This window comes from Manacus vitellinus, unplaced genomic scaffold (assembly GCF_001715985.3).
Source record: "Manacus vitellinus isolate BGI_N305 unplaced genomic scaffold, ASM171598v3 scaffold_26_pilon, whole genome shotgun sequence".
Taxonomy (NCBI): Eukaryota; Metazoa; Chordata; class Aves; order Passeriformes; family Pipridae; genus Manacus; species Manacus vitellinus.
The window spans coordinates 2,186,836-2,212,194 of NW_021939960.1; the positions used below are offsets into that span (position 1 = coordinate 2,186,836).

The 25,359-nt window shown below is 41.8% G+C and overlaps 1 protein-coding gene across 1 annotated transcript in view; it reads right to left on the reverse strand.

Annotated features, from left to right (window-relative positions):
* Positions 1-25,359, reverse strand: part of ATP9A (ATPase phospholipid transporting 9A (putative)) — a 53,492-nt gene that overhangs the window by 14,451 nt on the left and 13,682 nt on the right. The window contains exons 5-17 of the mRNA XM_029960334.1: positions 21,672-21,730; positions 20,757-20,808; positions 20,077-20,171; positions 18,888-18,968; positions 17,808-17,883; positions 15,651-15,727; positions 14,915-15,075; positions 14,022-14,164; positions 13,157-13,269; positions 11,524-11,736; positions 5,920-6,081; positions 1,708-1,800; positions 696-779 (exon numbers count right to left, since the gene is read on the reverse strand). Coding sequence (XP_029816194.1) covers positions 696-779; positions 1,708-1,800; positions 5,920-6,081; positions 11,524-11,736; positions 13,157-13,269; positions 14,022-14,164; positions 14,915-15,075; positions 15,651-15,727; positions 17,808-17,883; positions 18,888-18,968; positions 20,077-20,171; positions 20,757-20,808; positions 21,672-21,730 — 1,409 coding nt within the window. The remainder of the gene's footprint in view (positions 1-695; positions 780-1,707; positions 1,801-5,919; positions 6,082-11,523; positions 11,737-13,156; positions 13,270-14,021; positions 14,165-14,914; positions 15,076-15,650; positions 15,728-17,807; positions 17,884-18,887; positions 18,969-20,076; positions 20,172-20,756; positions 20,809-21,671; positions 21,731-25,359) is intronic.

Consider the following 25,359-nt stretch of genomic DNA (forward strand, 5'->3'; position numbering starts at 1 on the left):
CGTTGTTACCATTTTGTCCCCGTGTTCCTTCAGGTGCACAGCATGGCCTTGAGCACACAAAGGCACAGCAGCTGCTGGAGTGGCACCTGCAGAAATCCTGGAAGCAACTCCCTCACACCACAGGTCTAACCAAGGTTCTGCAACTAACACATCTACAAATGATGGCAGCTGAAAATCCTAAGCATTTCCACTATCACATCTCTGCATTTAAATAAACAGTTCTCCTTTACATTCTCCTGCCTGGAGTAAGCAAGTCAAGTGCTGTGTGTAGAGACCCATCTAGCAAACCCATGCATGAAGCCTGTGTTTCCATGAAGCCTGAATGGGTTATATTCAGGCTGTTAGTAGTTCCCCTGGCTGTCAGAATACAAAAATGGAAATTAAAAGCCAACACATTTCCCAATACAAACACTACTTGTCTAACAAATTATTAACGATTGCAGAATTTATAACCACAAGAGATTAGAAGGCAGGATTCAGGAACTGCTTTGGAGGGTCCTGGTTGGGATCCAAGTTTTATACATATCACTTAAAAAGCAACTTTGATTAAAAGAACATCAAGACATTGACGAATGACAATTCTAGCAGAAGCAGGAGGGAGATGAGAGGCAGCATTATCACAAGAGCTCTGTGAGAATCACTTCAGTGATTGTTTAAAAACACAGGGGGGAAAAAAAAAACAAATAAAAACTTACTTCAAAGTCCTGATACTGCTCTTCTGTCAGAGACTTCTTGGCTACAACAAGAACCCTCAGGCCTTCCCGAGCCATGTTACCACACTGGAAAGAAGGATCACATTGTAAACCAGAAACTCCACCTCCAGTAAGATGATTTATGCACAGCAATGTGGAGATGCCAATGTAAGATAGCAGGTTAAGAAAATAACCATCCCATTTGAGCAACTCGAGTGAGTCTATAATGTCTGATAAAGTGCATGATAAACCCGAGAAAAAAAAAGAGATCTGCAATGGTTTGTAACCTATGCCAGTGATCAGAAAGAAAAATGTCCTCTCTGCTATACCAGGGTGGCAAAAACAATCCCATTGATTTAACTGTCTCTGTCTCTTAAGTAAAAGGACAAAAGCCTGCGATTTGCAGACTTCACATCTTTGGCCATCAACTCTTTTAAAATAATTATTATTTCTGTGAACACCAGAAAATCAGCAATTGAAGCTACCGTTAGGATGCCCCATCCCTGGAAGTGCTCAAGGTCAGGTTGGATGGGGTTTGGAGCAACCTGGTCTAGTGGAAGGTGTCCCTGCCCATGGCAGGGGGTTGGAATGACATGGGCTTTATGGTCTCTTCCAACCCAAACCATTCTATGATTCTATGAACTTTGTGCTACCATTACTACTAACCCGACAAACATGTCCCAGTACCAAGATGCCAAATGTAGTTTTGAAATTAGACCTTTCAGTCTAAAATAGATCCAAACACAGAATCAAGTCCAAGATAAATTCAGTGAGTGTCAATCAGTTTTTGAGCTAAACCCATTTTATTTACAGGGCTTATTCTGCACTAAATATGCTGAACTTGCCACTTGACTTCCTTGTTATTACATATATATTTGGCTGAAGGTTAATCCAATGAATTGCCAAGATCAGTGACCTTCTGTCTTACAGATATTTTAGTAGATATTTTTCTCTCTGGAAGGAGAAAAACCCCCGCATGAGGAACCCCCCAAGCACAGGAGGGACAGCCCTGTACCTCCTCTTCCAGCCAGTCATTGTACTGCACAATTCCAGCCATCACCACATCTGCCCCCTTCATATAGAAGGTGATCTCTCCTGTAGATTCATCCTGCAGATGAGAAACAGAACAGTTTAAGTTGGGCCAGTACTGGCAGATTTGGAAGGGCCTCAGCAAGTTAATGATGAGTTCTCAGCACAACAGTCACAGAAATGTCTGTACTGGGTCAGGCTGGAGGTCCACCTGGCTCAGCATCTTGTCTGGGGCTAAAAGGAGATGCTTATTCAATTCCAACTCAGTTACTTGCAGCAGGAATTAACGTTTAGACAAGGAAGATCAGCTTTTTAATCAGTCACACGGCATCTCCACACAGACACCTCTCAATCCTGACTGTGTGTGCCCTCAGAATAACCTCTAGCCCTCACCTTGAAAATGTATTTCATGCTCACCTGAAACAATAAAACAGATGCACGAAGCTTAACAGAGCAAAAATCACTCTAATTTACCCCCTCTGTTACATTACATGGTATAAGCAAAATTAAAGCTTCTGCTTGCCACAGAAAGGTCAGGTTGCTGCCGGCCTTATCTGATACAAGCAATTTATAGGCTGCAAGCAATGCATATTTACATTACCACAAATTTAAAAATCCCTTCTAACCAGGCAGATACCTAAGGAGGTCACAGGCATTAGTATTACAAGCTAATGGAAACGCTGGCAATTTCCTCAAAGGAGACAAAACAATGAGTAAGGAACAAACTGCTCTGTAAACCAAGATAGCCACCAGCAATAGGAAGGCAACAAAGTGAACACGCAAAACCAAAAAGCCCAGAAAGGTCTGCAATAGACAGCTGTGAATGAAGGGGGCAAAGTACTTCAGAAAAAAAGAAATGAAAGGAAAGAATAGCAGACACTTCAATCTCTCACTAATAGATGGGTCAGTTTGTTCCATCATTACAGAAACTAGTGGTGGAGGTGCTCATACTCAAATAGTTTGAGTCAGCAAATAAAAGCCCCATGTCCTGTGGCAAAATAGAGTTTATATCCACAGGGAAAAAATAAAAGCAGCACCCGATGTGGAAACTAAACCTGCAAAGAAAGGGAGTATCTTTGCTGGGCAAATTAAGAAGTAGCCAAGGATAAAGAAACTTCTTTACTGACCATTTTTGCCAAGCTCACAGAGATAGTCACAAGGAAGATTCTTATAATTAATCCTAACCATGGTTTTCAAGGTCCTGAAACATCCAGCCTTCATATACCGACAGACACACATCCCACATCCCCAGAGGAAAAGGTGTCACTCTACCAAAACAAGTAGAATCTGCTTAAATAAAACACAACGCTTTTGGCAGTAGCCAAAGGTAAAGGTTTATCTATGAAATTATTTGATTAAAGAGTGTCTAACAACATCTCTGTAGGAAACTGAATAAAGACTCCACTTCCCGTGCTGCAGAACTGGCTTAGGATAGTTTAGATTTTTTGTCCAATATAAATACTGTATCAGCTATCTCCTTGCATTAGTCATTTCCTCTCCCTGAGTTCAGTAGGAGGTTAGTGCGTTCTCATATTATGGCAAGATCACACTATAAATCTACTCAGAGTTTTGCCAGTTATATTGTTTTGGAGAAGCATCTTTTTCCACCGTGGTCTGACTCTGGCCACAGTTCAAAGGCTTCTTTCAATTCCAGATATGACAATAGCACTATCTTTGCTGTACAACAAAGATCATTCCACAGGGGTAAGGGGAAAAAAATGCAAAGAAAAAGAAGAATGGAAAATATTGTGGTCAAACAAACAGGCCTTCTTCAAAGAGGAAGATAAGTCAGTGCACAGAATGGTGAAGAAGCTGCTTGAGTTAAACAGGACTTCTTAGAACTGAAATAATCAGGTACAGAAATGACAGTTGATCACAAGGAAACAAGTAGATATTGAAAAAATACCCCAAACCAGGCAACATCTGCTACTTGCTTTCAATATTAACTATTACTCTATTTACTAAAAGTTATATGTTGAAGGGGATCTTTTCATAGGAGCCAGAGCAGACGGGATGCACAGGGGAGACGGGTGCCTGCCAGGGACTGCAGGAACAGCATTGCTGGGCTGGGCACAGGAATCACTTGCTGAAACTCCATCCCCAGGTTGTACAGGAAGCCTGGCAATGGGATCACAGGGGCTCTCAACAGCCAAAAAAACTGCAGCTTATAAGAATGGGCAATACCTGCATAGCTGAGCAGAAAACTTTACCATTTGGATTCTAGTCACTACAATGGTGAGTGCAGCTTCATTTCCCTTCCTGCCTCATCACTCTGTGTTTTTTCTTCTGGATACTTCAGCTACTTTCCCTCCCCTTATTTTTGTTTTTTTAAACAAGTAGCAGAGTTTTAGAAGATACACTGAAGAGGTAAACACTTTGAAAGTTGTGGATCAAAACCAAACGAGCACCTAAACATGCACACATATAAGTTTAAACAAAGTAAATTTTACTTGACAACTACTTATAAATTATTTTTTTTAAATGAAAGTGAAAACCCTGATTGAAAATCTTATTTTGGAATACACAGGAACATGGCAAAGTAATACCCAGGCAGCCAATATCTATTCAACCCTAACTCTGCACAGGGTAGAGAAGGAGCTGATTTTAGTGGCTTAGAGCAGCTGAATAGCTACAAAATAAAGACACTCCATTAACAAGCACAACAGAGAGAGACCAATGCTTCTTTAAAAGTATTTACAGTCAGGATCTGGGCCTGATATTGCTCCCACTGACCACAAGTGGAAGTTTTGCTGGTTTTGCCAGCAGAAATATCCTAAATACAGAAATACAAACTGGAGAATTTCTTCCTAATGGGGGAGAAGGTGGACAATAGATAATTTAAAAGGAATAAGCTTCAAATCCAAAAGGCAAAAAAAAAAAAAAGAGGACTGTCTTCCACTTAGATGAGAAAATTTCAGGCAGAGGAAATTTTTACAACCTGTTTCCAGATACTCCAAATAAACAAAGTGTAACCCAGTTTTACTGCAAAGTGAATAGGTGAGGGAAAAAATAAAAAAAAAATAAAATAAAAAAAACCCTCACTATTCTCCCCACCCTAAATAAGAAAGCTGCAGAGCCCACGGAGTGATACCAAAAAATCCAGTCTTGCCCTGGATTATAGGTTTCATATTCATGTTTTAGATTCCTGGTACCAATTATCTGTCTGTACTCTCAGTAAAACAAATAACAAGGATGTTTTAATTATCTCCAAAAGAAATATTCAGATTGCTTCAACTTGTTTGCTCCACAGGCAAACAGCAGTGCCTTACCACAGTGGGGTTTATCTTACCAACATAGTGCTAGAGAGTCAATATTAAAAACTAGCAACGATAATGGTGACAACTCTTTTTAGGCACACTTTGTCGTTGTTCTTTGTTTTTAAGGTATTTTTTTTCTCTGAGGCTCTGATCTTATACTAGATTTTATCTAAAGCCACAGTCGTGTATGATTTCAGCTGGGCACGTATTCAGCGTGTGCAGCGCCTGCTGCTGATTGAGGTACTTGCACAACTGCTCCCTTTCACCTTAACTCAGCTGTTTCCAAGCCCTGCTCGTGACACTGTGTGCTCAGCCTGGCTGTGGGCTCTGTCCAACAGCTCACACCAAAAATCATCTCCACAGCTCCCTGCAGCTCCAAGTGCTTCCTCCCGTGGTGCTGTACTTCTACAGGCTCTCAGAGGACTTTTCATGGCTGGCAGAGATCTGGGGAGCAGATTCACAAAACCACTAACGATATCTTGAAGTTGTTGTGGCATCAGTTGAGAATCCCCTCCCTCCTTCCCACCTGCTGCCTTCTCCATCATTCCTTGTTGTACCCCACAATGCTCTGGGGATGCAGTGTAAGCTGGACCCGTGATCCTGCTTGGCTCCTGGCTGACCCTGAGGGGGGAAGGCACTTGTGACCAGGGTCCATTCACAGCCCCAGTCCATCCCACAACCCTCTCAGCTCTGCCAGCACGACAGTGGCACGGACACAGATGTTTGATGGGTTTCCCTTCATGTTTTGCCCAGTGACAGTGCGGAGCCTCCCTCACCGGAGATATTCCAGAACCATCTGAACACAATCCCATGCCATTTGCTCTGGGATAACCCCGTTTGAGCAGGGAGGTTGGACCAGATGCCCCCCTGTGGTCCCTTCCAGCCTGACCCATCCTGTGATTCTGTGACTGACGGGAGATCCCGCAGGACACGGAGCTCACCCGGACGATGATGCCCATGCGCTTGCTCTCGTAGGTGAAGGGGAAGATCTGGAGGATGGTGAAGTTCAGGATGTGGCCACCCGGGGTCCTCAGCTGCACGGAGGACTGGTCTCTGCCCACCAGCGTCAAGCCCACGCTCTCGGTCCACTGTACCAGGGCCACCTGAGGGGAGGAGGACACGGTGAGGGCACCCAGAGCCCACCATGAGGGGAAGGGATAGTGGGGGGGGTGCAGAGAATTCATTAGTCATTAATGGTGCTATCAAATAGATCTGTTGATAAATACAGGTGCTCCTCTATGCCTCTTCCTAGTGGTTTTCCATGATTTACAGGCTTACTAACAGTATTTTCGTGGTTTGGGCAGCCCAGTTCCTGTCTGGTTCAGCTGCCAGGCTGTCCTAGACCCTCAGCAAGAGGTGATCCCCCTTCGACTGCCATGTTCAATTGGACATGAGGAGGAATTTCTTCATGGAAAGGGTGGTCAGGCATTGGAAGGGGCTGCCCAGGGAGGTGCTGGAGTGCCCATCCCTGGAGGTGTCCAAGGAATGAATGGACATGGCACTCAGTGCTCTGGGTTGGGTGACAAGGTGGGGATCAGGCACAGGTTGGACTCCATGGTCTGGGAGGTCTTTTCCAACCTAAATGATTTTGGGATTCTGTTCCAAAGGAACAAGGGCAGGCACAGGGACCCTCTGCCCAGCCCTGTGGTACCCAAACCTCCTTGGCCACGTTTGGTGAATGTCTTTAAAAACACTTGCTTTTTGAAAGTGCTATGTCCCAGCTTGCTGTTTATGAAATCAGGAATTCAAACCAATGAATTCACCCTGGATTTAAAATATCAAAGCTAGAAACACTAATGCAGCCCATTAAAAATTCATATTCAAAAAGCAAGCAAACAAAATGAGCTCTGTTATTATCTATCTGTTCAGTAGTAACAGTTCATCAACACCTTTCAAGCTCTGTAGTGATCAGCAAGGCAGCTGAAGGCAGGCTCAGACACTTCTTAGCAGAGCCCTTCTCCCTAAACATTAAAAATACTGAAAAACAAAACAAACAAAAAACCCTAAATCAACCCCAGATTTTTCAAGGCACACACCAGAAGTCATTTAACTGAACTTAGGTGGGTATCATTTTGATAGCAGCTTCCAGTATTTAAGGACCTACAGCACTGAATTCTTTCCTAGCTTTCACAACACTGCAGCTGAGTCAGGGCAGAAGACCAAAGCCTTTATTTTGCTTCCCTGACAATCCCCCCAGAATCCCCACCTCAGCTGACACATCCATCTAAGACTGAGCTTGCTGAGACTTAACTCTAGAAGCTGTCTGGGCAGTAACAGATGGGAGCAGCAGCTGACACGAGCCCATATATCACTGGCCTCCAGAAAGGATCAAGGGATACTTTCTCCAAACAGACATGAAATACTGGAAGTGTTTTACAGTGACATTTTCAAAGGCAGAAGAGCACTGGGGACATGGTTGCTGCTGACTTGAAGATTAATTATACCTTATGCCTTTCAGGTTCTGCCTTTAAGTGACCACAAATGCCTTGGAAAAAAATGAAATTTATTTTGGGAAATCACAAACGTGAGATACAAATAAAAGTGGAACCTGTAAATTCTTATATTGGGTCTAGATTTTGTTAAAAGAATTGACCAGTTGGGTCTAATTGGAGAATCTTTTGTGAACTCAGATCCCTTTCATTCAAAATTAGGCATAAAAGAAAACTTAGAATAAACTTTTGGTTTCATAAAGTAGTCTTAAATTGTCAGATTAAAATAAAACTCAAAAAGTGGTTGAGTTGGCTTTGCCTTGAAAGACCTTTAAGTCAATTTGAATCAATATTTGGTTTAATATTAGCAAGTTTTTGCAGGCTTACTCAAAGATTACAAATCAAAGGCTTTTTCAAGCTTATCTTTGAAAAAGTCTCTTCAAGCCATCCTCAGTGCATTAAAGTGTGCAGTTAGATAATCCTCCTAACAGTCTCCCAGAGCAGAGATGGAGCTTGGGTTTCTAATACTTTGGTTAATAAATAATTATTGAGAATTGCTCACAACACAGTGTTATGTGATGTTCAGCCTGACCAGCACTGGCTGTTGATTTGTCCATGTGGGTAAGCTGCAAATGCCTAGAGACACAAATCTCTGCTCCCAGTTCAGCACCTCCTTTTTACAGACACCTCCTCCCTCCTTCCCTGCCAGCATCTCATTTAAATCCTACATCAGGAAGCTTTAAACCTCCAGAAAGAAAAGTCTTGTACAGAGGACCAAATGGATGAGCAGTCAGAGATGCTACATCATGCCCAGGACACACTTCAAACTAATTGACTGCAGAGCACCAGGAACTGGGCATGGCCCTGAAACGGTACCTCAATGGGAGGGGAAGAAGAATAAAAGAAATCCCCTTTTTCCATGCTGCTCCTGAGCAGGCGTGGGTCCTGTCTCACCTCCAGGTGAACCACGGGGGCTGGGGGTTGACCCCATGAACGTGCCACTACCCAGGCTCTACAGTACTTAATGAATAACTACTGAGAGAGACAGTGATGTCATTTTGAAGTGTTCCCATCAGATGTACTAAAAGCATTGACATTACTGTCTCCACTCAACAGGGAATACAATGGGCCTGGCCTTTAGGAAGTGCAGTGGCACCAGTGGAAAAAACAATGGCAACAGAAGCACCGACAGCTCTTCTGGCAGAGTCCAGGCACCTGGGACAGGGAGCATGTCCTGGCTCCATGTGAGACAGAGGAGGTTTATTCTGTGTTGTACAAACAGATAACTAGAGGTGCTCTCAAGCCACAGTGAAAAGATGAGAAACATCCAACATGCAAAAATACGTTAAGAGCTTAGACTGAGGCTTGAAGGCCCTCAAACATCTACACCAAACGTGCTCACTGAGGAGGGAAATCAATAAAGTGACCACACGCCTGGATTTTCCAGCTCCATCCAGGCCAAGCCCGATACTGATCTGAGCATTACAAAGCAGAGCAGCTCCAGCAGCTCAGCACACCATCCCCAAACTTTGCTCTTTCCGACAATTGAATTACCCAAGCCACCACTGAAGTGGATATCGACTAATAAATTTCATTCTAAAGAGACAAATTGATCCTTGCGTGCCATGAGTTGCTCTGCAGAGCCCCATTTAGGGCTGCCTGGGCAGGCAGACAGCAGGCAGAGACCAATTGATCCGTGCACCCTTTCATGTCCTGGCAGCTGTGGAGGGTTGTCAGGGTTAAAGACTGTTTGCCCAGGAATCTCAGGCACTCTTATCTCTGATCAGATTATATCTATTTCATTTCCCCTGTTAGTTACTGTATGGCCACAACTGACAACTGGCTCGCAGAGCCCCAAGGCTGTAACCGATATCTGAATAAAGATACTTCAAGACTTCTAAATGGCAGCGTGCACAGGAAACAAATTTAGGAAATCCTGCTTTCTGTTACAGGAAATGAATCCTGTGCCAACTGGTAGAAATTACCCTTGCTGTTAAAGTAAAGAGAATACAAGTTTTTGTACTCATTTCATAAACTGACCTTCCCTGCCATGGCAATATTTTATTGATATAAGATTTCAAAGGCTGGCTTTAACAGGAGTCCAAAGCCATTCCCCCACAGGGAATGTTATTTAACAGCATTGCTCCCTTCTGAAGGACTCCATTTGTGTTGATCCTGCGTTTTGTACCATCTAGTATGACACACAGAGCATGGCTAAACAATATTTGTATATCTAAGACCTACAGACAGTATTTCCTCAGTGCAGCAAAGCATATCTGATTTCTGAACCCACTGTAATTCTCTACTTAAGATATCACAAGAAAGGAAAAAAGAATTTAAACAATAATCTTGGAAGGATTAGTTATCATGCTGTAGTAAAACAAACAAACAATATCCCCTGGGCATTTCAGACAAATTGCTGCATAAATATTTTAAAGACAGAACAGTGTAAGGAGAAAAAGGAAAAGAAAAATCACTGACTTCACTATATAGCACAGTATATATGTAAACAAACAGAGAATCTGTGCAAAAATAGCCAGTAAATGCTTTAGGGGAGAAAAAAACCCCCAACTTAAATGCAGATCACAAAAATTACCATCTGGAAATCATTCAGAACTCATTTCAATCCAAAGGCAGTTGCTTTCTGTAAGCTGCTTTTACAGGGGAGAGCAACACATTACAGAGGAGAAAAGCAGGTAAACAAACCTCTGCCCTAGACTGTGTGTGGGAGAGGATGAGAGGACACCCACACCCTGCTCAGGGAGGAGGAAATGCTGGTTGGCACTGTGGGCACATCCATGGAGGAGGGGGAAAGAGCAGAGATGCAGCTTTTGTACAGTGAAGAGAAAAACACTCTGTATGAAACGAATTAATTACCTTGCTTTGGAAGAAAAACATTATAGGGAACAGTTTGAATGCATATGAAACATGGAAACTAACTCTGTGTGCCAGTCTTTCAGTAATTCATGCAATCCCAAAATCCTCACACAGCTGGGCTTCTAACAAATAAATGTATTTCCATGCAAAGCATTTCTCCTCCTCTAACAATGAGGAGAGCCAGTTTCTCTTCTGATGTCAGAGGTGAAAAGCTTATTATCAGAGGCAAAGTTGGTTTATTTGGGGCAATAAATGGAAGAACCCTTCAAATGTAGTCAGAGGGGTGATATGTTCTCATAGCATCAGTGGGATTCTCAGGGGAAGTGTCAAACTTCAGTCTCTTTCCATAGCACAGAGCAAGTGTAGTTATACAAATTAACAGAAAACAAAGTGATTAATCTTGGTTGCACCAAAAGATACATCCAAGAAGTGTAACCAATAGCAAAACCGTATTTTATTCCTCCTGTCTTTGTCACAGAAGGAAACAACACTATAATTAAATTTTCCAAATTCTGCAGACTTTTGCAAACACTTAAATTGAAGGTCCTGTATTGAACCTGATCTCTCAAGTGTCCAGTTAAAGTTCCCAGTGAGTGTTTGGAGAGCTGTAAAGTTTTTCCCCCTTGTACCACCCTGCGTAGCCCTGGCTGTGCTGGGGGCTGGCAGAGACCTGGCAGGGCACAGTTTTGCTCTAAAACAAACTTCTGCACTTCACTCTTGAGCACTGAGCCTGTCCATCTGCATGGGAAGGGATGTGCCCTGGGTCAGCAGTGCCGCCCAGTGTGATTTACAACTTTTCACTTGGTCTGGAAGTTCAAACACCTCACAAAGCAGGGACAAGCTGAACTCTGTGAGTATTCTAACCCCCTCCCACGAGTTTCCTCCCCAAACAAGATAAAACTGCCCATAATTCACCAAACAGAGTCAAAGGGACTCACGGTGTTGAAGTGCAAAATATACCCTGGACAAAAGCTGCAGAAACGGGAGCAAAAATTCTGTGATGATGCAACAGATCCCAGTCACCATGTGGATCTGTAGCTTCAGGCAGAGAGACAGAACAGCTGAGAGGGCACTTATGGTGTGTCCATGGGTTATCAGAGCAATAAACACATTAAAATATTATCCCCTCCACTAAACTGGAGCACTGCCTCCAAAGAACCGTGTTTTTTTTCCCAGCAACAAGCACAGGGATACAAAAGTATGACACTGATACTTTTATCCACCCCAGTGGGTACTGACCTCATCAGGACTGGAGGCCTGGTACACCCTGCAGGAGTCCTCGTAGTGTCTCTCAGCCTCTGCCTGGTCCGTGACCCCGTTGGACTCGTACACGGGGGTGACGTTGTGGCACAGGGCGATGGCCTTCACCGCCTCGTGCACGCGGCTGCTCATCGTCTTGCGCACCTTCGTGGCCAAGGTGAGGCCCTTCACTGCAGGGGGGTCCTGGGATTGCTTACAAACAAAGAAAGGAGAGTTACTGTGAGGAAAAAAAAACAAATTAAATGAAGTCTTTACTTCAGTGAAGACCATATACGAGGCAGCTGTGCAGACTGTCCCCAGAAATGAGGCACACTCGACACAGACCTTAACTCAGGCCATCACTGGAAACACCCCAGGCCAATCCAGCTCCTTTATCATTGCTACTGGTACAGTAAAATGCCCCCAAAGTTTTACCTAAGTTTTTGGATCACTACCCCAGGAAAACAAACCTTCTGTTGCAGAGCCACCAGACATCAAATGGTGATTGAGCATCAGAAGACTCAGTGAAACCACTTTTTGTTCCACAAAAACTGGTTTGGCTTGGAAAATTTACACTCACTTGGGTTTCACGTGCAAGAGAATATAATTGGTGAAAACAGAAAACAGATGACTCGTATGGAGCTAGAAAATCTTAATTACATTCATTTAATTTTTAATACTATTTTTAGTATCAGAATGGGAGTCTTCAGATAATTGCACAATTACTAAATTATCCTGGTTGAAGAAGGGACACACAGTGATCCAGTTTCCTGCTCTGTTAACCTTTAGTGTCAAGAGGACAAAAGTTTCACTTCCAGGTCAAAGGCCACAACGTGGTAAAAATAAGAGCAAAGAATAAGAACTACAGTTCAAAATGAATCATTGCCAGTAAATGCTCCTCATTATAAGGAATCTCACTTGGTAATTATACAAGTTTTATGAGACATATTCCTTACCAGGGTAATTCCACGTGTTATTTTCCACACTAGTGATTAGGATACAAGATCTTCAAATTTAATATTGCTGCTCATCAGCACTGTTGCCAAAATCAAACAGCAAACCCTCAGCTGAAGTGCATTCAGTCACTAGTCACACACTGGAATAATCAGTCACCCAAATGTTCTTGACAAATATTGAATACTTTGGCAAATAATTAACTAGTAGTCGAGTTTTCTCTAGAGACTGAGTACAGCACTGAGGACAAACAGAACTGAATTTTGGGGGTTTGGGGGTTTTTTGCTGGATTTCTTTTTTTTTTTTTTAGTGCAGTTCAGTCATTTAAGGGTCTCAACACCTAGAGGAGAACGAGATGCTAAGAACAAGGAAGGAAAGAGAGAGAGATGCCTAGATATCTAAATAAATGTCTGTTATTTTACACTCAGACCTCAGTAACAAGCACATAAACCCTCTTACACTTGCATGTGCTGGGGCATTTAAACACTGAGGACATGGAAGTACCTACAGATGCAGCAAGCAATCATGATGTTATTCATGCATTGAGCATCCAACGACCTTCAGACTTTTCCAAAACGTAACAGTCATTAACAGATCTCTGCCATTATAATTCATCATTAGCCCAGTGACCTGGTAGACTTTTGTGAATGAAGAGTTAATTGAGGCAGCTCAATTCTACCTGGGTGTATATGCTGAATATGTGGCTCTGCACTTCATCCATGGAGTCCAGCCCGTACGCCACCGTCCCCAGGTGGAGTCGCTTGAAGACCATCTCGTTCTGTGTCAGAGTTCCTGTAACAAAAGCAGCACCAGACATGGAGTGGGAACCAACACACCTCTTCTCCAGCACTCCTTCTTGTCCTTGTGCCTCAAATTCAAGATAAACTGGGCCAGAAGCTGAACCAGTCACTGCACCAGACTCTCGGCACAGGTCGGGGCTGGTAAAAAAGACAATATTTGCCTATTTGTCAACCTGAAGGCTGATTCTCCTGGGAAGCAGTGGTGCATAAATAAGAAAGAGATTCACCCCACAGTCAGTGCCAGCAGGAGCTGCAAGCATAATTCTGATCCCATTGGAACAAAAAAAACCTGGAAACAACTTCAATGGGACCAGGATTTTATGTCAGACCAAGCTTTTCATTACAGCTTCCAGAATCAAGTCCAACTTCAAAAGTGTAAAGACAGCAGCAAACAGGCTAATGATATGTTTCTGCCTACCTGTGTAAGCTATCTTTATCTGGCTTTGAAAACTAGCTCTAAAAAGTTGATTTTAATTTTATTTTTACCTTCAGCTTTTGTTTTAATAGCACGCTTTAAGTGTTCTTTGAAGCAGTGTAACATTCCTGTCCTACCTTACCTATAGTGCCTTCAGAACAAAAAAAAAAATGCAGAACTTTTTTTCAAAAACTGATTAAATCATAACGTCAAAGTGACAGGAAATGCATATTTCTTCTAGTCCAAAAAAAACTTACATTATACTCTCTGCCTGGCCAAAAAACGTAACAAAATCCCAACAACAACATTCCATGACTTTCTACAGATACCTGTTTTGTCTGTAAGCAAATAGGATATCCTGCCCAATTGCTCAGGAATAGTGCTGGATCGAACCACAGTGCCAGGGATTTTGGAATCTCTGCGGATCACCCAGCTGTAGACAATTTTCCCCATGTCCAGGTTCACACGTAAACTGTGCAGGAGGGAGGGGGAAAAGAATAATAAAAAAAAAAGATATCGCCAGTTAAACTTCAGAAAAAATCCTTGTGAACTGCCACAGTGCAATGAAAGGACACACAGTCCACCCTGACTCTGAGCTGCTAGAGAGGGTGTTTCAGGAAAAGTATATTCAAAGCGAGTGGTCAGGTGGCAAAGGTAATTACACTGGAATTCAAAGACAGATGATAAAATTACAATGAGAAAAACAGATATGATTTGAGGGGAAGACAGACACAGAGTAAGGACAGTGTGATTGATCCACAGAGAGCAGATTAAAAATGGAACTGAAATGAATCCCAGTCCTGCACCGAACATAATTTACTAATCCACTTCCTAACCCAGTACAATTCAATATTAAAGTTTCATTCCCCTCTAAAAGACAATTGTGTTCCATTACACTACAGGCTGTATAAATAACCCTCCTTTTCCGTTTTTTTGCTCTGTTCTTATCAAAGTAACCAGGTAGTCCAAACACAGAGAAGGGCCCTTAAATGACTAATCCACAGCCCGAGTCAGTGAATGGGTTAATAAGTTTGAACAAAGTCAGCAGAAACAACAAAGCAATTCTTATGTTTGAACAGTAACTTGATTTCTATTTCTAGATTTGCTTAGCTGTAAAATGAGGAGTAGATAAGAGTTTACGTGCTTGTTCATGGTAGAAGCATGGAGGGGGACACAAAGCAAGCAGTATCTTGCTGGGAAGCACTAACAATTGCTGCCTTACCTAATGGGAATGATGTTTGAGAACAGGAGGAGAAATCTTATGATCTGAAGATACCAACGGCCAGCAAAGTGCTGGAGGGCCACCATGACCAGGGAGACCACCACGAGAGCCCCAAACAGGATCTTGGTAAGACAGTTCACTTCCAAATCAAAAAGACCAATCTAAAAAAGTGAGAGAGAGACATTTCAAGCACACAAATGAAGATGTGAGCTCAATGTAATATTCACAAAGGAAATGAACCGCCATATCCAGAGAGACATTCCCCACTAGTCAGCTTCTCTTTTAAAACACTACAAACACATTTAAATTTATAAGCAATACTCTTGCCAGCTTATTAAATAAGATTTCCATCCTTTAGAAGCCAAGCAGCACATGAAGAGGTGTGAGAGGACACTCTATAAACATCCCTGAACTGTGTCTTAGCTTTGCTATAGTAGAATAATACAGAAAAATGAGCTTTTCTATTCTGACTGAGACTGTCTCATTATAAACACATAAAACAATGGTTTAGCCAACCTTAAAAAAGTGAGAAGACACATGTATAATAGGATTAAAAAAATAAGGAGAAATAGGTTCTGTTATGGCAACTATCTTGAATCACAGGTTGGGAAACATCAATTATTCCCAGGAGGTTGTCCCTATAGTGTGTACATATAGCATTTGGAAGGATTTGCCTTAAAAAAAATGATCAATTTCTGACCCTTTTATTTATTATCAGACTGTTTCTTCACCATACCTTACTTCTTGGGTTTGAAGTATTCATCACACTGCGCAGCTCCCTTCCAGTGTAGAGGACAACTCCCACCACAGTACCTAAACAAACAAATGCTTTCTCTATAAAAACACTTGCTGGATGTCAGGTGGAAAGGATTTTTAGCAGGTTAATTTCAGTAGCAACCAGAAATTTAAAAAGCTGGTATCAATATGACACTTAGGAAAACACGGACTGGAACAGAAAACACCCTCCAAGTCAGTAAGACTTTAACCAGACTGCATCAACTCATGTACATGGAAAGAGCAGTCAGCTTTGCTCTCTCTCAGCCTTCCCTGACCCCCTTTTGCTGTCAGTTGTCTCTCCATACTATAAATAAAAGTTGGTGGGGATGGAGGACCTCTTGGATTTCCTCCCACCACTTGGAATCCCACTTTGGTGTTGCCTTACACCAGGTCCTTCACTCTGTGTCAAAATTCAATCAGTGCTCTGGGCTAAGGTTATTTATTGGTGAAGGTTGATACAATCAGAGTAAACCCAATGAATTACAACAGCTTTCAAAGACAGAATTACCTTATTTTAAAATCTAAATTTACTTTAAGTTGTCTAATTACTGCTCCTACCATAAAGTGAATCATACCAACTCCTACCTTACTGTAACAGATGGAGCTGCTGGGAGGCCATCAGTGTATTTTAATGCTCTGTCCTACAGTTGCTAAAGAGCTGAGAGCAACAAAGTTCTCTATCTTCTTCTTGCAGAAACACAATACAGTTTAGTACCATAAATTACTGGGTTTCTCCAGGTTTTCTCCTTAAGACTTTGCAAAAAGCCATAAAGAAAAAGCTGTGTACCACCAAGAGTTTAAAAGTTGCTATTGTCAAGGTCTAATCTTTTTTTTACCATAAAATTTTACTTCGTAAAAAATGGAGAAAAGCAACTCAAATACACCACTACTGCAAACACATTTCTACTTCATACTCTACTATTCCCCTGCTCTCATTAATAATCAAAGTTTTAATAGGTTGTGAGTGAATTATTTTTAAATAAGACCGATTCAAAAGAGGTGGTTTCTAAAAATATGCTGAGAAACATTCCTTTAAAAAAAATACCTCCAAAAACAACAACAAATCCCTGGAGCCAGATGGCAGGTGGTGGTAAGATCATCAGAATTCAAATCAGCAGATGGCACAGCTACTCCAAATCCACCTCCAACAGTCAGAGTCAGACCCATCCCTACTACAGCAGATGGAGAAGCCACATAGCTCTGCTCAGTCTTTCAAGCAAGGGCTGCCCCAGTGAGATGGCACCACAACTCGGCAGCTTTCACCCATAGAAGAAGAAAAATAATACCCACATTTTTTTCCTAACAGAAATAACCTACAACGTGCTATTTATTATTGCCATAGGAGAAACAAAACTGAGTATTATGTTGATAAGTGAGTCAAAATGAGAGGAAACACCTGCCCGGACTAGAAAAAGCTTGAAGGCACATTGATATGGGTAAAAAGAGTTTCTGGTTGGTTTATGGCCACTTAAAACAGACTCAACTGCATAAACCCTTTGAAATTATATTTGCAAATTCACTGTCAAGTCTCTCCATTTGACAACTTCAATTCCAAAACTGGACCTTAGGATTCCACTCTCCTTCAGCTACGGCCCCGCAAGCTTCACAAACACAGTGGACAGGAGAGGAACAAGGCTTTTACTTTGACAAGCCTCTACAAGAGGGCATTGATTAATCTCAGGCCTTGGGAGTTTATCGTGGATATAAGTCAAAATCTGTCAAAGACTTTATTTTTTTCCTTTTTAAAAGTATATAGGACGAACTCAATGGAAGCACTTACCTGGAAATCTTTCATCTTAGCTTCTGTTACCAGAATCTATTTGACACCATTTCTGTTACAGATTAGGATGTCAATGTGGAGAGCAATTAAGTGCTATTCTGGCCCTACATGCTAAAGAAGTGCCCCAAAGGCCACTCCAATTCTTTCTCATCTAGGAATGTCCAAGAGGCAATTAGATGTCAGCTCAGGTCCCCAGAGGTGTTAGGACAAGTGGGAAACCTTATTCCAACTGCTAATTTTTCCAACTGACAGAGATTATTATTCCATTACAAAAATACCTTTAAAAATTGTTAACATATTGCCTTCAAAACAATTTCACACGTGTCTCCATGTTACCTGATGCAATCACTGTGCTGGCCCACAGGGTGTTTTCTATGCTCAAACTTTCATTTACTGGAGGGTCACTGTCCTCCTGCAATGGGATGAAAAGAAACAAAATTGTCAGTAATGTAAAAGAGCAGAGTCACAAGAGGTGTTTGCAGAGGGATGTTGGGAGAGTTGGTAGAGGGATTCTTGAGAGGACGGAGGACTTTCATAAACCCTGGTAAATCTCTGGGTTAAAAACATGACCACTTTATTTAGTGAGGATCTATTAAGACACTTCTGCCTGGTAGAGGTCTCTGGGAATCAAAAATGAGCAAGGGATTTGTCAGCAGTTCTCCAGAGAAATGTTTCTTCCCTGGGCTCATGTGGCATTTCTCCTGCTGCTCTAAGACCTCACTGAGAACCTGTTTGGGTAACAACTTTTAAAAGGTTCTACCTGTCTCCTATTTGTTACAAACCCATTTGCCCTCTGAAACTCCCCCAAGGGTATTGGATGAATCTCTCAAAATTGTCATTATCCCACTGAGAGGAGAAAAAAAACAAAAACCAACAAATCAACCTTTTGCCCCAACAGTGCACCTTCCCAGCAAGTCAGAAGAGATATGTTTTTAATGGTGACGTTTCTCAGTGGCTCAGTGCTGTTGCTCCCTGATATAACTGAGTTCACATACACTGCATTCAATTGAAGGCAAAAACCCAACTGACTCATATTTAAGACTGTAATTCCTGACCCAGCTAAGATCCCTTTTTTTTCCCCACAGTTAAAGGGTTTTAATCCTACAGAGTCCATGGTGGTCCAGATTTTCTTCTGAACAGCCACCATGAATATCTAAGTACCAATCTTGTCCAAGTGTTCATGTCTCATACCTTCAGGTGAAGTCCTTAATCCCAAAGAGCCTCTGGCATTGTCTCCAAGTCAAAGTTTCGATTTTTATTTCATGGATTTTACGAAGAAAGAAAAGGAAAAATAGAAAGAAATGGCAAGACAACTCCACTATTTCTCCTGAAAAGCCCTGGCATCCTGGAAGCATTCAGCAGTTTGCACAGCAAACACTACAGGTTTGATTTCCAGGATATGTCAGCGAGACTCACCCTTGTGAAGGTCCCCACAAAGTTGTGGATGTCAATATTGGGCTCCTCTGCATATACATAGGATCGGATTTGCAGTAGGTCCTATAAAACAGAAACATTTTGGCAGACAGACAACCACATTTTAATAATGTACAAGTGTTTCTACCAGAATACTTGAGCAAGAGTTACTTATCGAGTTAAGGCAATCACTAAATCTTGTGACTTACTGCAGCCCAAGTGTCTGAGAGAACATACAGTTGGTGTACCAGCTCCACTGAGGAGTATTTCTTGGAAGGATACCAGAGAGACTCCTGGGACTTACTCAGATCTCTGTGCCCCATAAAAGAAATTTCAGCCTGAATAATCAAGGTAGCCTAAGACACTTCTTACCTCATAGCAATGAAGGTTTGGTTTTCTGAGACAACCAAGGCACACCCTGTCACTCAATATTTAGTGTCACTAGGACAGTTCTGGGGTGGCAAGAAGATAAAGCCAATTCTGCACAGGGTTTTCACTGCTGATTCCTACACAGGTATGAACTGTTCACTTCAAGGAAAGAATGCCTTGCTTCAAAGGCTTTGTACAGAATAAACTTCTTGCACTTTTTACAGAGAGAACATCAATAAAGCAGGTACTGTGATTTCCCCCTTCTTTTACTTGTTTTCTTAAAAAACAAGCAAACAAAAAAACCCCACCAACAAACAGCACACAAACTGCTTTAACTAGAGATTTTGGGAAATAATCATGTTTGGTGGAGGTTTTATGCTTATTTTACATCATACAGTAGAGTTTCCATGGTGACACCTCCCCTTTCATAAGGGTGGGCAATGAAAACTGAGCAGCCTCTGAAGTCATTTCAGAGGGCAACAAGACCTGTCCTGCACTGAATGGCAACAATGGTCTCTGGAAAGGAAAAAGAAAACAGGAGCATCCTACCATGAGCCACCTGAAGCTGCTGACCCCAGAGCCTTCCTGCAGAGTTTGTGGTGAGAGCCCTGTGGCACAGGGGCACCCAGCCTCCCCTACCTGACGCTTCACCTGGAGCTCAGGAGGAGCTGCTTTGCACTTGTACTTTTGGTTGCCAAAGCTAATCTGTCACACGCCCCGAGCAGAATGATGCCCTTGGGTGCCCGTGGACTGAGGCACCCGAACGCTTTTCAGGTAAAACATGCCCAGGTTTCCCAAGGAGAGGTTTGCAGCAGGAGCTTACAGAAGCAGTCGGCAGCCTCTGGGTGCAGGTGACAGGCAGGCGCAGCTTCCAGTCTGTCTCCCCATCCAGCTGGTCGGTGCGAAGGAAGCAGGACCCTGTGGGTTTTCAACAGCAGTCAGTGCTCCTTCCAGCTCTGTCTTAGCTACATCTCTAGATAACTCATGAACTGGCTCCATATCTAAGATATTCATGTCCTTCTTTCTTTGGAAACAGTATCTGATTCCAAGTAACATTTGTTAATAATGTAAGGATGATGTTCCTGCATCACACATTCATTGCCTTCCACTAGTCCAGAATACAGTGAGACACTGTATTTTTAAGACATTTAAAATGTTCTCATTAGTCTTTATACTTTCTAATCCTTCTGATCAAACATTTCCTTATCCCACACTTAACAAAACAAACCTGAACAGCAACTAAAATGATTTACATCTAAAATGCAAACTCTTATGCAACCAGATACATCTACCCCGGATTCAACTCCCCATGCTCTTTGATTAGCAAACAAAAACCAGAGTATAAACATGCCCAGAAATGTTGGTCCATAAAACTGCTTGAATTGTCTGTCTCTCTAAAATTTTACTATTATCTATCTCTTTCACATTTCCAAAAGATAATTTTCTCTAAACAACCAGTGAAAGGTTAATGGCTATTTTGACAATTGGTTCCAGATGTTTTACCATTCTTCTCCGACGTCCTCAGGAAGATCATGTCAGCAGGGACCCGTTGGTTCTGGGAGGAGAAGAAAGGCCATTATTGTGCACCCAGCCCTGCACGCGTGTGCAGCTCCTTGCACGGCCCCACCGTGACCAGCAAAGGGGAGATGGGGGAGAAAGGGGATTCCTTTGTCAAGCTGAAGCTTGGGATTCATTTTGCTTTGAATCCTGAACTCGCTTCCCTTCAGAATTCCAAGTGCAGAATAATAACTGGTGCCAGCTCCCACTGCCCAGACCCCAAGGGCTTGGTTTACAAAAGGGCTGGTGAGTAATTCTAGAAGTATGAAGAAATCTTAAACTAATGCTGGTTTCCTTTCAAGAAGTCCCATGCTAGAAGAAAGGTTGTATCTGGAATCTAGAGCCACCAATTTTCTCTTTTTGTACTGAATATTTTCATACTAATGGTTTTAAAGGTCATAGCTGCACAGAGCTTGCACAGAGAGTGTGTGGGAAAAACATAAAATCAGTGGATAAAAAAGCCCACATATGAACTTGTATAAAGGTGGAATTATACCAGTATCTACAAATGGATCACTGTGCTGCCAATACTGTGTTTACACCCAAAGCAACATTTGAATGTTGGGTTTTTAACAGCTTTTTAACCTGTATCCAACAGAGAACGGACAGGGAGGCCCTTTTATCTTGCTGTAGTATAAGTAGAAAAATCAGGTTATAGGTGCAGGTCTACAGATTTGCAAAGATGGTGGTGTTATTGGTGGAGCAGGGGGACCCTGAAAAGTGATGAAATATTTTAACTACTGTTCAACACTTGATGTTCTATTTCGATTTGTAAAATAAATATGAATTAAAAATACATATTTTTCCACAGTCTTGCGAAATAAGTATTTTAGAAAGAAAAGATATATATAAAAGGCAAACCTTTTCAACAATGATGAGGTCACCGACTTGAATATTAGAGCTCTTCACCTTCACAGTCCCTGCAAAGGAAAAATATCAGTGTTAGAGCAGCAGCAGGACAGGGTTTCTGGGTGCTGTGTGATGCTCCTTCCCTCCCTTCCTTCCACTGCACTGTTTTGGGGGAAAAGGGTAAGGTTTCCATCACAAGAATTGGCCAGAGCTGCCCTGTAAAGACTTCCCAAGCCCACTGAGTAAAGTGGGGGGATCTCAATCTGCCAAAAGGGATGAAAACCTCTAGACTACCAGCTCCAGACCTCAGCCTCGGATGCAGAAACCTCCAGTGACAAGTCTGAAACAACTCCTTCAACTATTTTTTTGTACTGTTTAACTCATGAATTGAAAAATATTTTCAGTGTCAGGCAGAGAACAGGGCAAGAACAGGAAAATTACAGTAAGGAACCATCAACTCCTTTTTCTGAGGTGGCTGAAAATTTAAAGCTCCACTCTCAAGCCAAGACCTGGAAGCTGTAAGTACAATGGGTCCATCTAAAAAACAGGCTCATTTCCTCCCCTGCTGCAGCTCCAGTCTCTGGCTCAGCACTACCACCTCCCCTCTGCCTCTCCATGGATCAGCCAGAACGAGCCCTGCAGAGAACAGGTCCCACAGAAAACACGTAAATATTTATTTCTGTGCAGCTGTCAAACATTTCCCGGTTGCTTTAAAACAGGGGATTAATTTAACAATTGGCTAGTAATTTCAAATCATTAGCCAGCTCTAGATTTGGCTTCTCAGACTAAGTAGTGATTTATAATCAGTTAATTTGAACCCTGCCTCTATGTGTCTGTCTGTTATATTTCAACAAAAGCCTCTTTAATCTGCTGTGATTGAGTGGGAGTGGGGGAGGCACGTGGAGCTCACCCCAGCACGGACAACACTCCTACTGTACCTCAAAATTCATGGGCTAAATGGCCAGATAGCAGCTCAGGGGGAACAGAGAAGGGGGAAGGGAGAAAGGGGGAATAGAAATTAGCACAAAGCACAAAGGTCAGTGGGATTTTACTACTGGCAGTCCCTTCATTAGCATCCTTCTCAGGATATGCTTCAGTGTTTCTGCTCCAAATTAACAATGAAAGCCTTTCTGGGCTCCGGGCAGCCTGCTGCTCTGGTGACACACTGTGTGCTTAACAACATGCTTCAGCACTGCTGCTAATAAACGCAGACTTCCTTACATGCTGTAATTATTCCTACAAATTATAAGCAGTCATGGCCCATTTCACAAATATCTCATAGGTCTTTCGTGGATTCTGGGGTTTGCCTCGTGAGATTTTTTTTTTTTTTTAAAGTTTAAAAAAAAAAAAAAAAAGGTAAACAAAACGAATGCTGGGCTCAAGACATCTCTGCCGGGGCAGGAAGCAAACCGGGGATTAAGAGTCCATTACGCTGAGGCTTGAAAAGAAAAGCCGCACTCCAAGAGGATCAAAAAAAGCATCCCTGGCAGTCTTCTGTATGGGCTATACAAAGTTAGGTACTATGACACTAAAAGGGTCTGACAGATAACATCTCTTCCTCCCCCTTTAATACGGTTATTCACAAAACAACAAAAAGTGCTTTTGAATATTCTCCCGTGCAAAGGAAGGGGGAAAAAAACCCTCCGTGTGCTCTCCCCACACGGGCACAGCCATTCCTAAACCACTGTGCAAGAAAGCTCTTGGAAGGAGAGGTGGATTTGTTTAACCATATTTTAGGCATGCTCTCAAAGGTGGATTTGTTTAAACACATTTTCTGTATTCTCTTAAAGATCACAAGGATTTGCAGTAGAAGCAGCACTCCCTGGAAGGCTCAGGAATGGAAACTTGTTTTTTGCAATGCTTTCCCTAATGAGGTAAAAAAAAAATCGTGCTGCAAAAGAAAAATTAATGCCTGGACAAAGGTAAAATGTGATGATTTCCTATCATTATGCACATGAAAGGCCTTTTAGATCATTATTCTGAAAACAGCATCATCTGCTTTAAAATTTTTCCAATATGAGCAAACCCAAAGCAGCTGGAGCAGATTTGTCTTGTTCAATAACCCTCCCAACCTCAGCTGTTTGAAGGTAAAACACAGAGGGGACCTTTCTAACCAACACACATTTTTATAACTCCTGTATAAATGAGATGCCCTTTTTAGGTAGCTAATTCTGCTTTTCCAGCCATCCTTGGCTCCTCGTGGGTGACATCTCTGCAGTTGCACCACACGTCCTGCTAAGAAGGAGCAGGACCAGATGTTTCCTTTGACTCAGGACTCCCATAAAGCAACTTATTTGAATTAGTTTTATTTTGATCTTGGGAATTCTGTAATTCCTTTTTCTTTCTGTGGGGAAACTGCCACCTAACCATCAGATGTTTTCTCATGCATGTCTAAAACTAGCTAATAACACAATTATTTCATTTCCCAGTATTGCTCTGCTATTAAAGTATTCTTGTAATTATAAATTACTGTTTTTATAAATGTAACTAGAAGTGCTTCCTCTAAATACAAACAGGTTTGTTTAGCATTTATATATCACTTTCATTTTATATTTTCTGAAGTTAATCAGAATACAAGTCAGTATTTAATGCAATTTTTAAGAGGAACTAGTCTTGATCTCTTATAAAAAAATCCTCATTGTCAAAGTGTGACTGGTATTTGTTTAATTCTTTGCTGTACCCTGATTTATTTTTTGAAAGACAAAATAATAAACACAATAAAATGCAAACAGTTTGTTCCAACTTAAGCTATGGTCTTTGAAATTATCACCAAATCTGCAGCATAATGGATGTACCGTAAAGCAGATTATTTAAAGTAATATATTGGCCAGAAGAGATGCCTTTTTTGTACCATGTGAGTACTTAAGATCTCACAATAGATCCGCAGAGCTTCACTGAGGTACAGATCAAAACACTTAATTTGGAACTAAAGATGAAGCAAGACATTCATTAAAGCAAGTTAAATACATCTGGAAAAAAACGGGTTGTTTGGATGTGCTGCGGGAAACTTTTGCCTTTTGCAGCTTTATGCTGTGGAGCAGGACTCAGAGGGTTTGGGAAAATATTGTTTTTATATGGCTGGTAAATGCCAATGATCTGTATCTTAAGTAGCACCCCTCAGTAGGAGGTCTCTTCCCACTTCTCTGTGGAGTTTCTCTCTATTATGCAGTGTTACCCAGGGAGGGGGGGCTGCAGGAGAAGAAAAACAAACCAAGAATTTGCAAGCACAGTTCTAACTTTCCGTCAAGCAGAAAGTCAGCACACAGCCTTCTGAACACAAGGAGGCTTGTGGGTTTATGAATAGGGCACTGAAATTTGATTATTTTTTATTACAATCCAAACAACTGTCCTTTAAATGGAGAGCTTTCCACAAAAAAATGCTTTCCAGAAGTCTGCTGGTCTGATCATAAATGGATCATACTGGTAAAAACATAAAAGAGGTTTAGGGTGGAGTTTTTTGTTGTGATCTAAAATAAAGGAACACAAAAAATACACTACTGTCTACTCTAAAAGATTAGAGAATTCAGCAATTACATTCAAAATAAATGTGATCCAAAGAGGATTCCTCCTTTTTCTCTACGAGGCAAGCAGCTTAGTCAATCTTAAAAAGCTTAACAAGAAGAGTGCAGGAAAAAAGTTTCACGTACAGCAGCAAAGCTGCAAATCCAAAATGTGACTTTTGGTTCAAAAAAATTTTAAG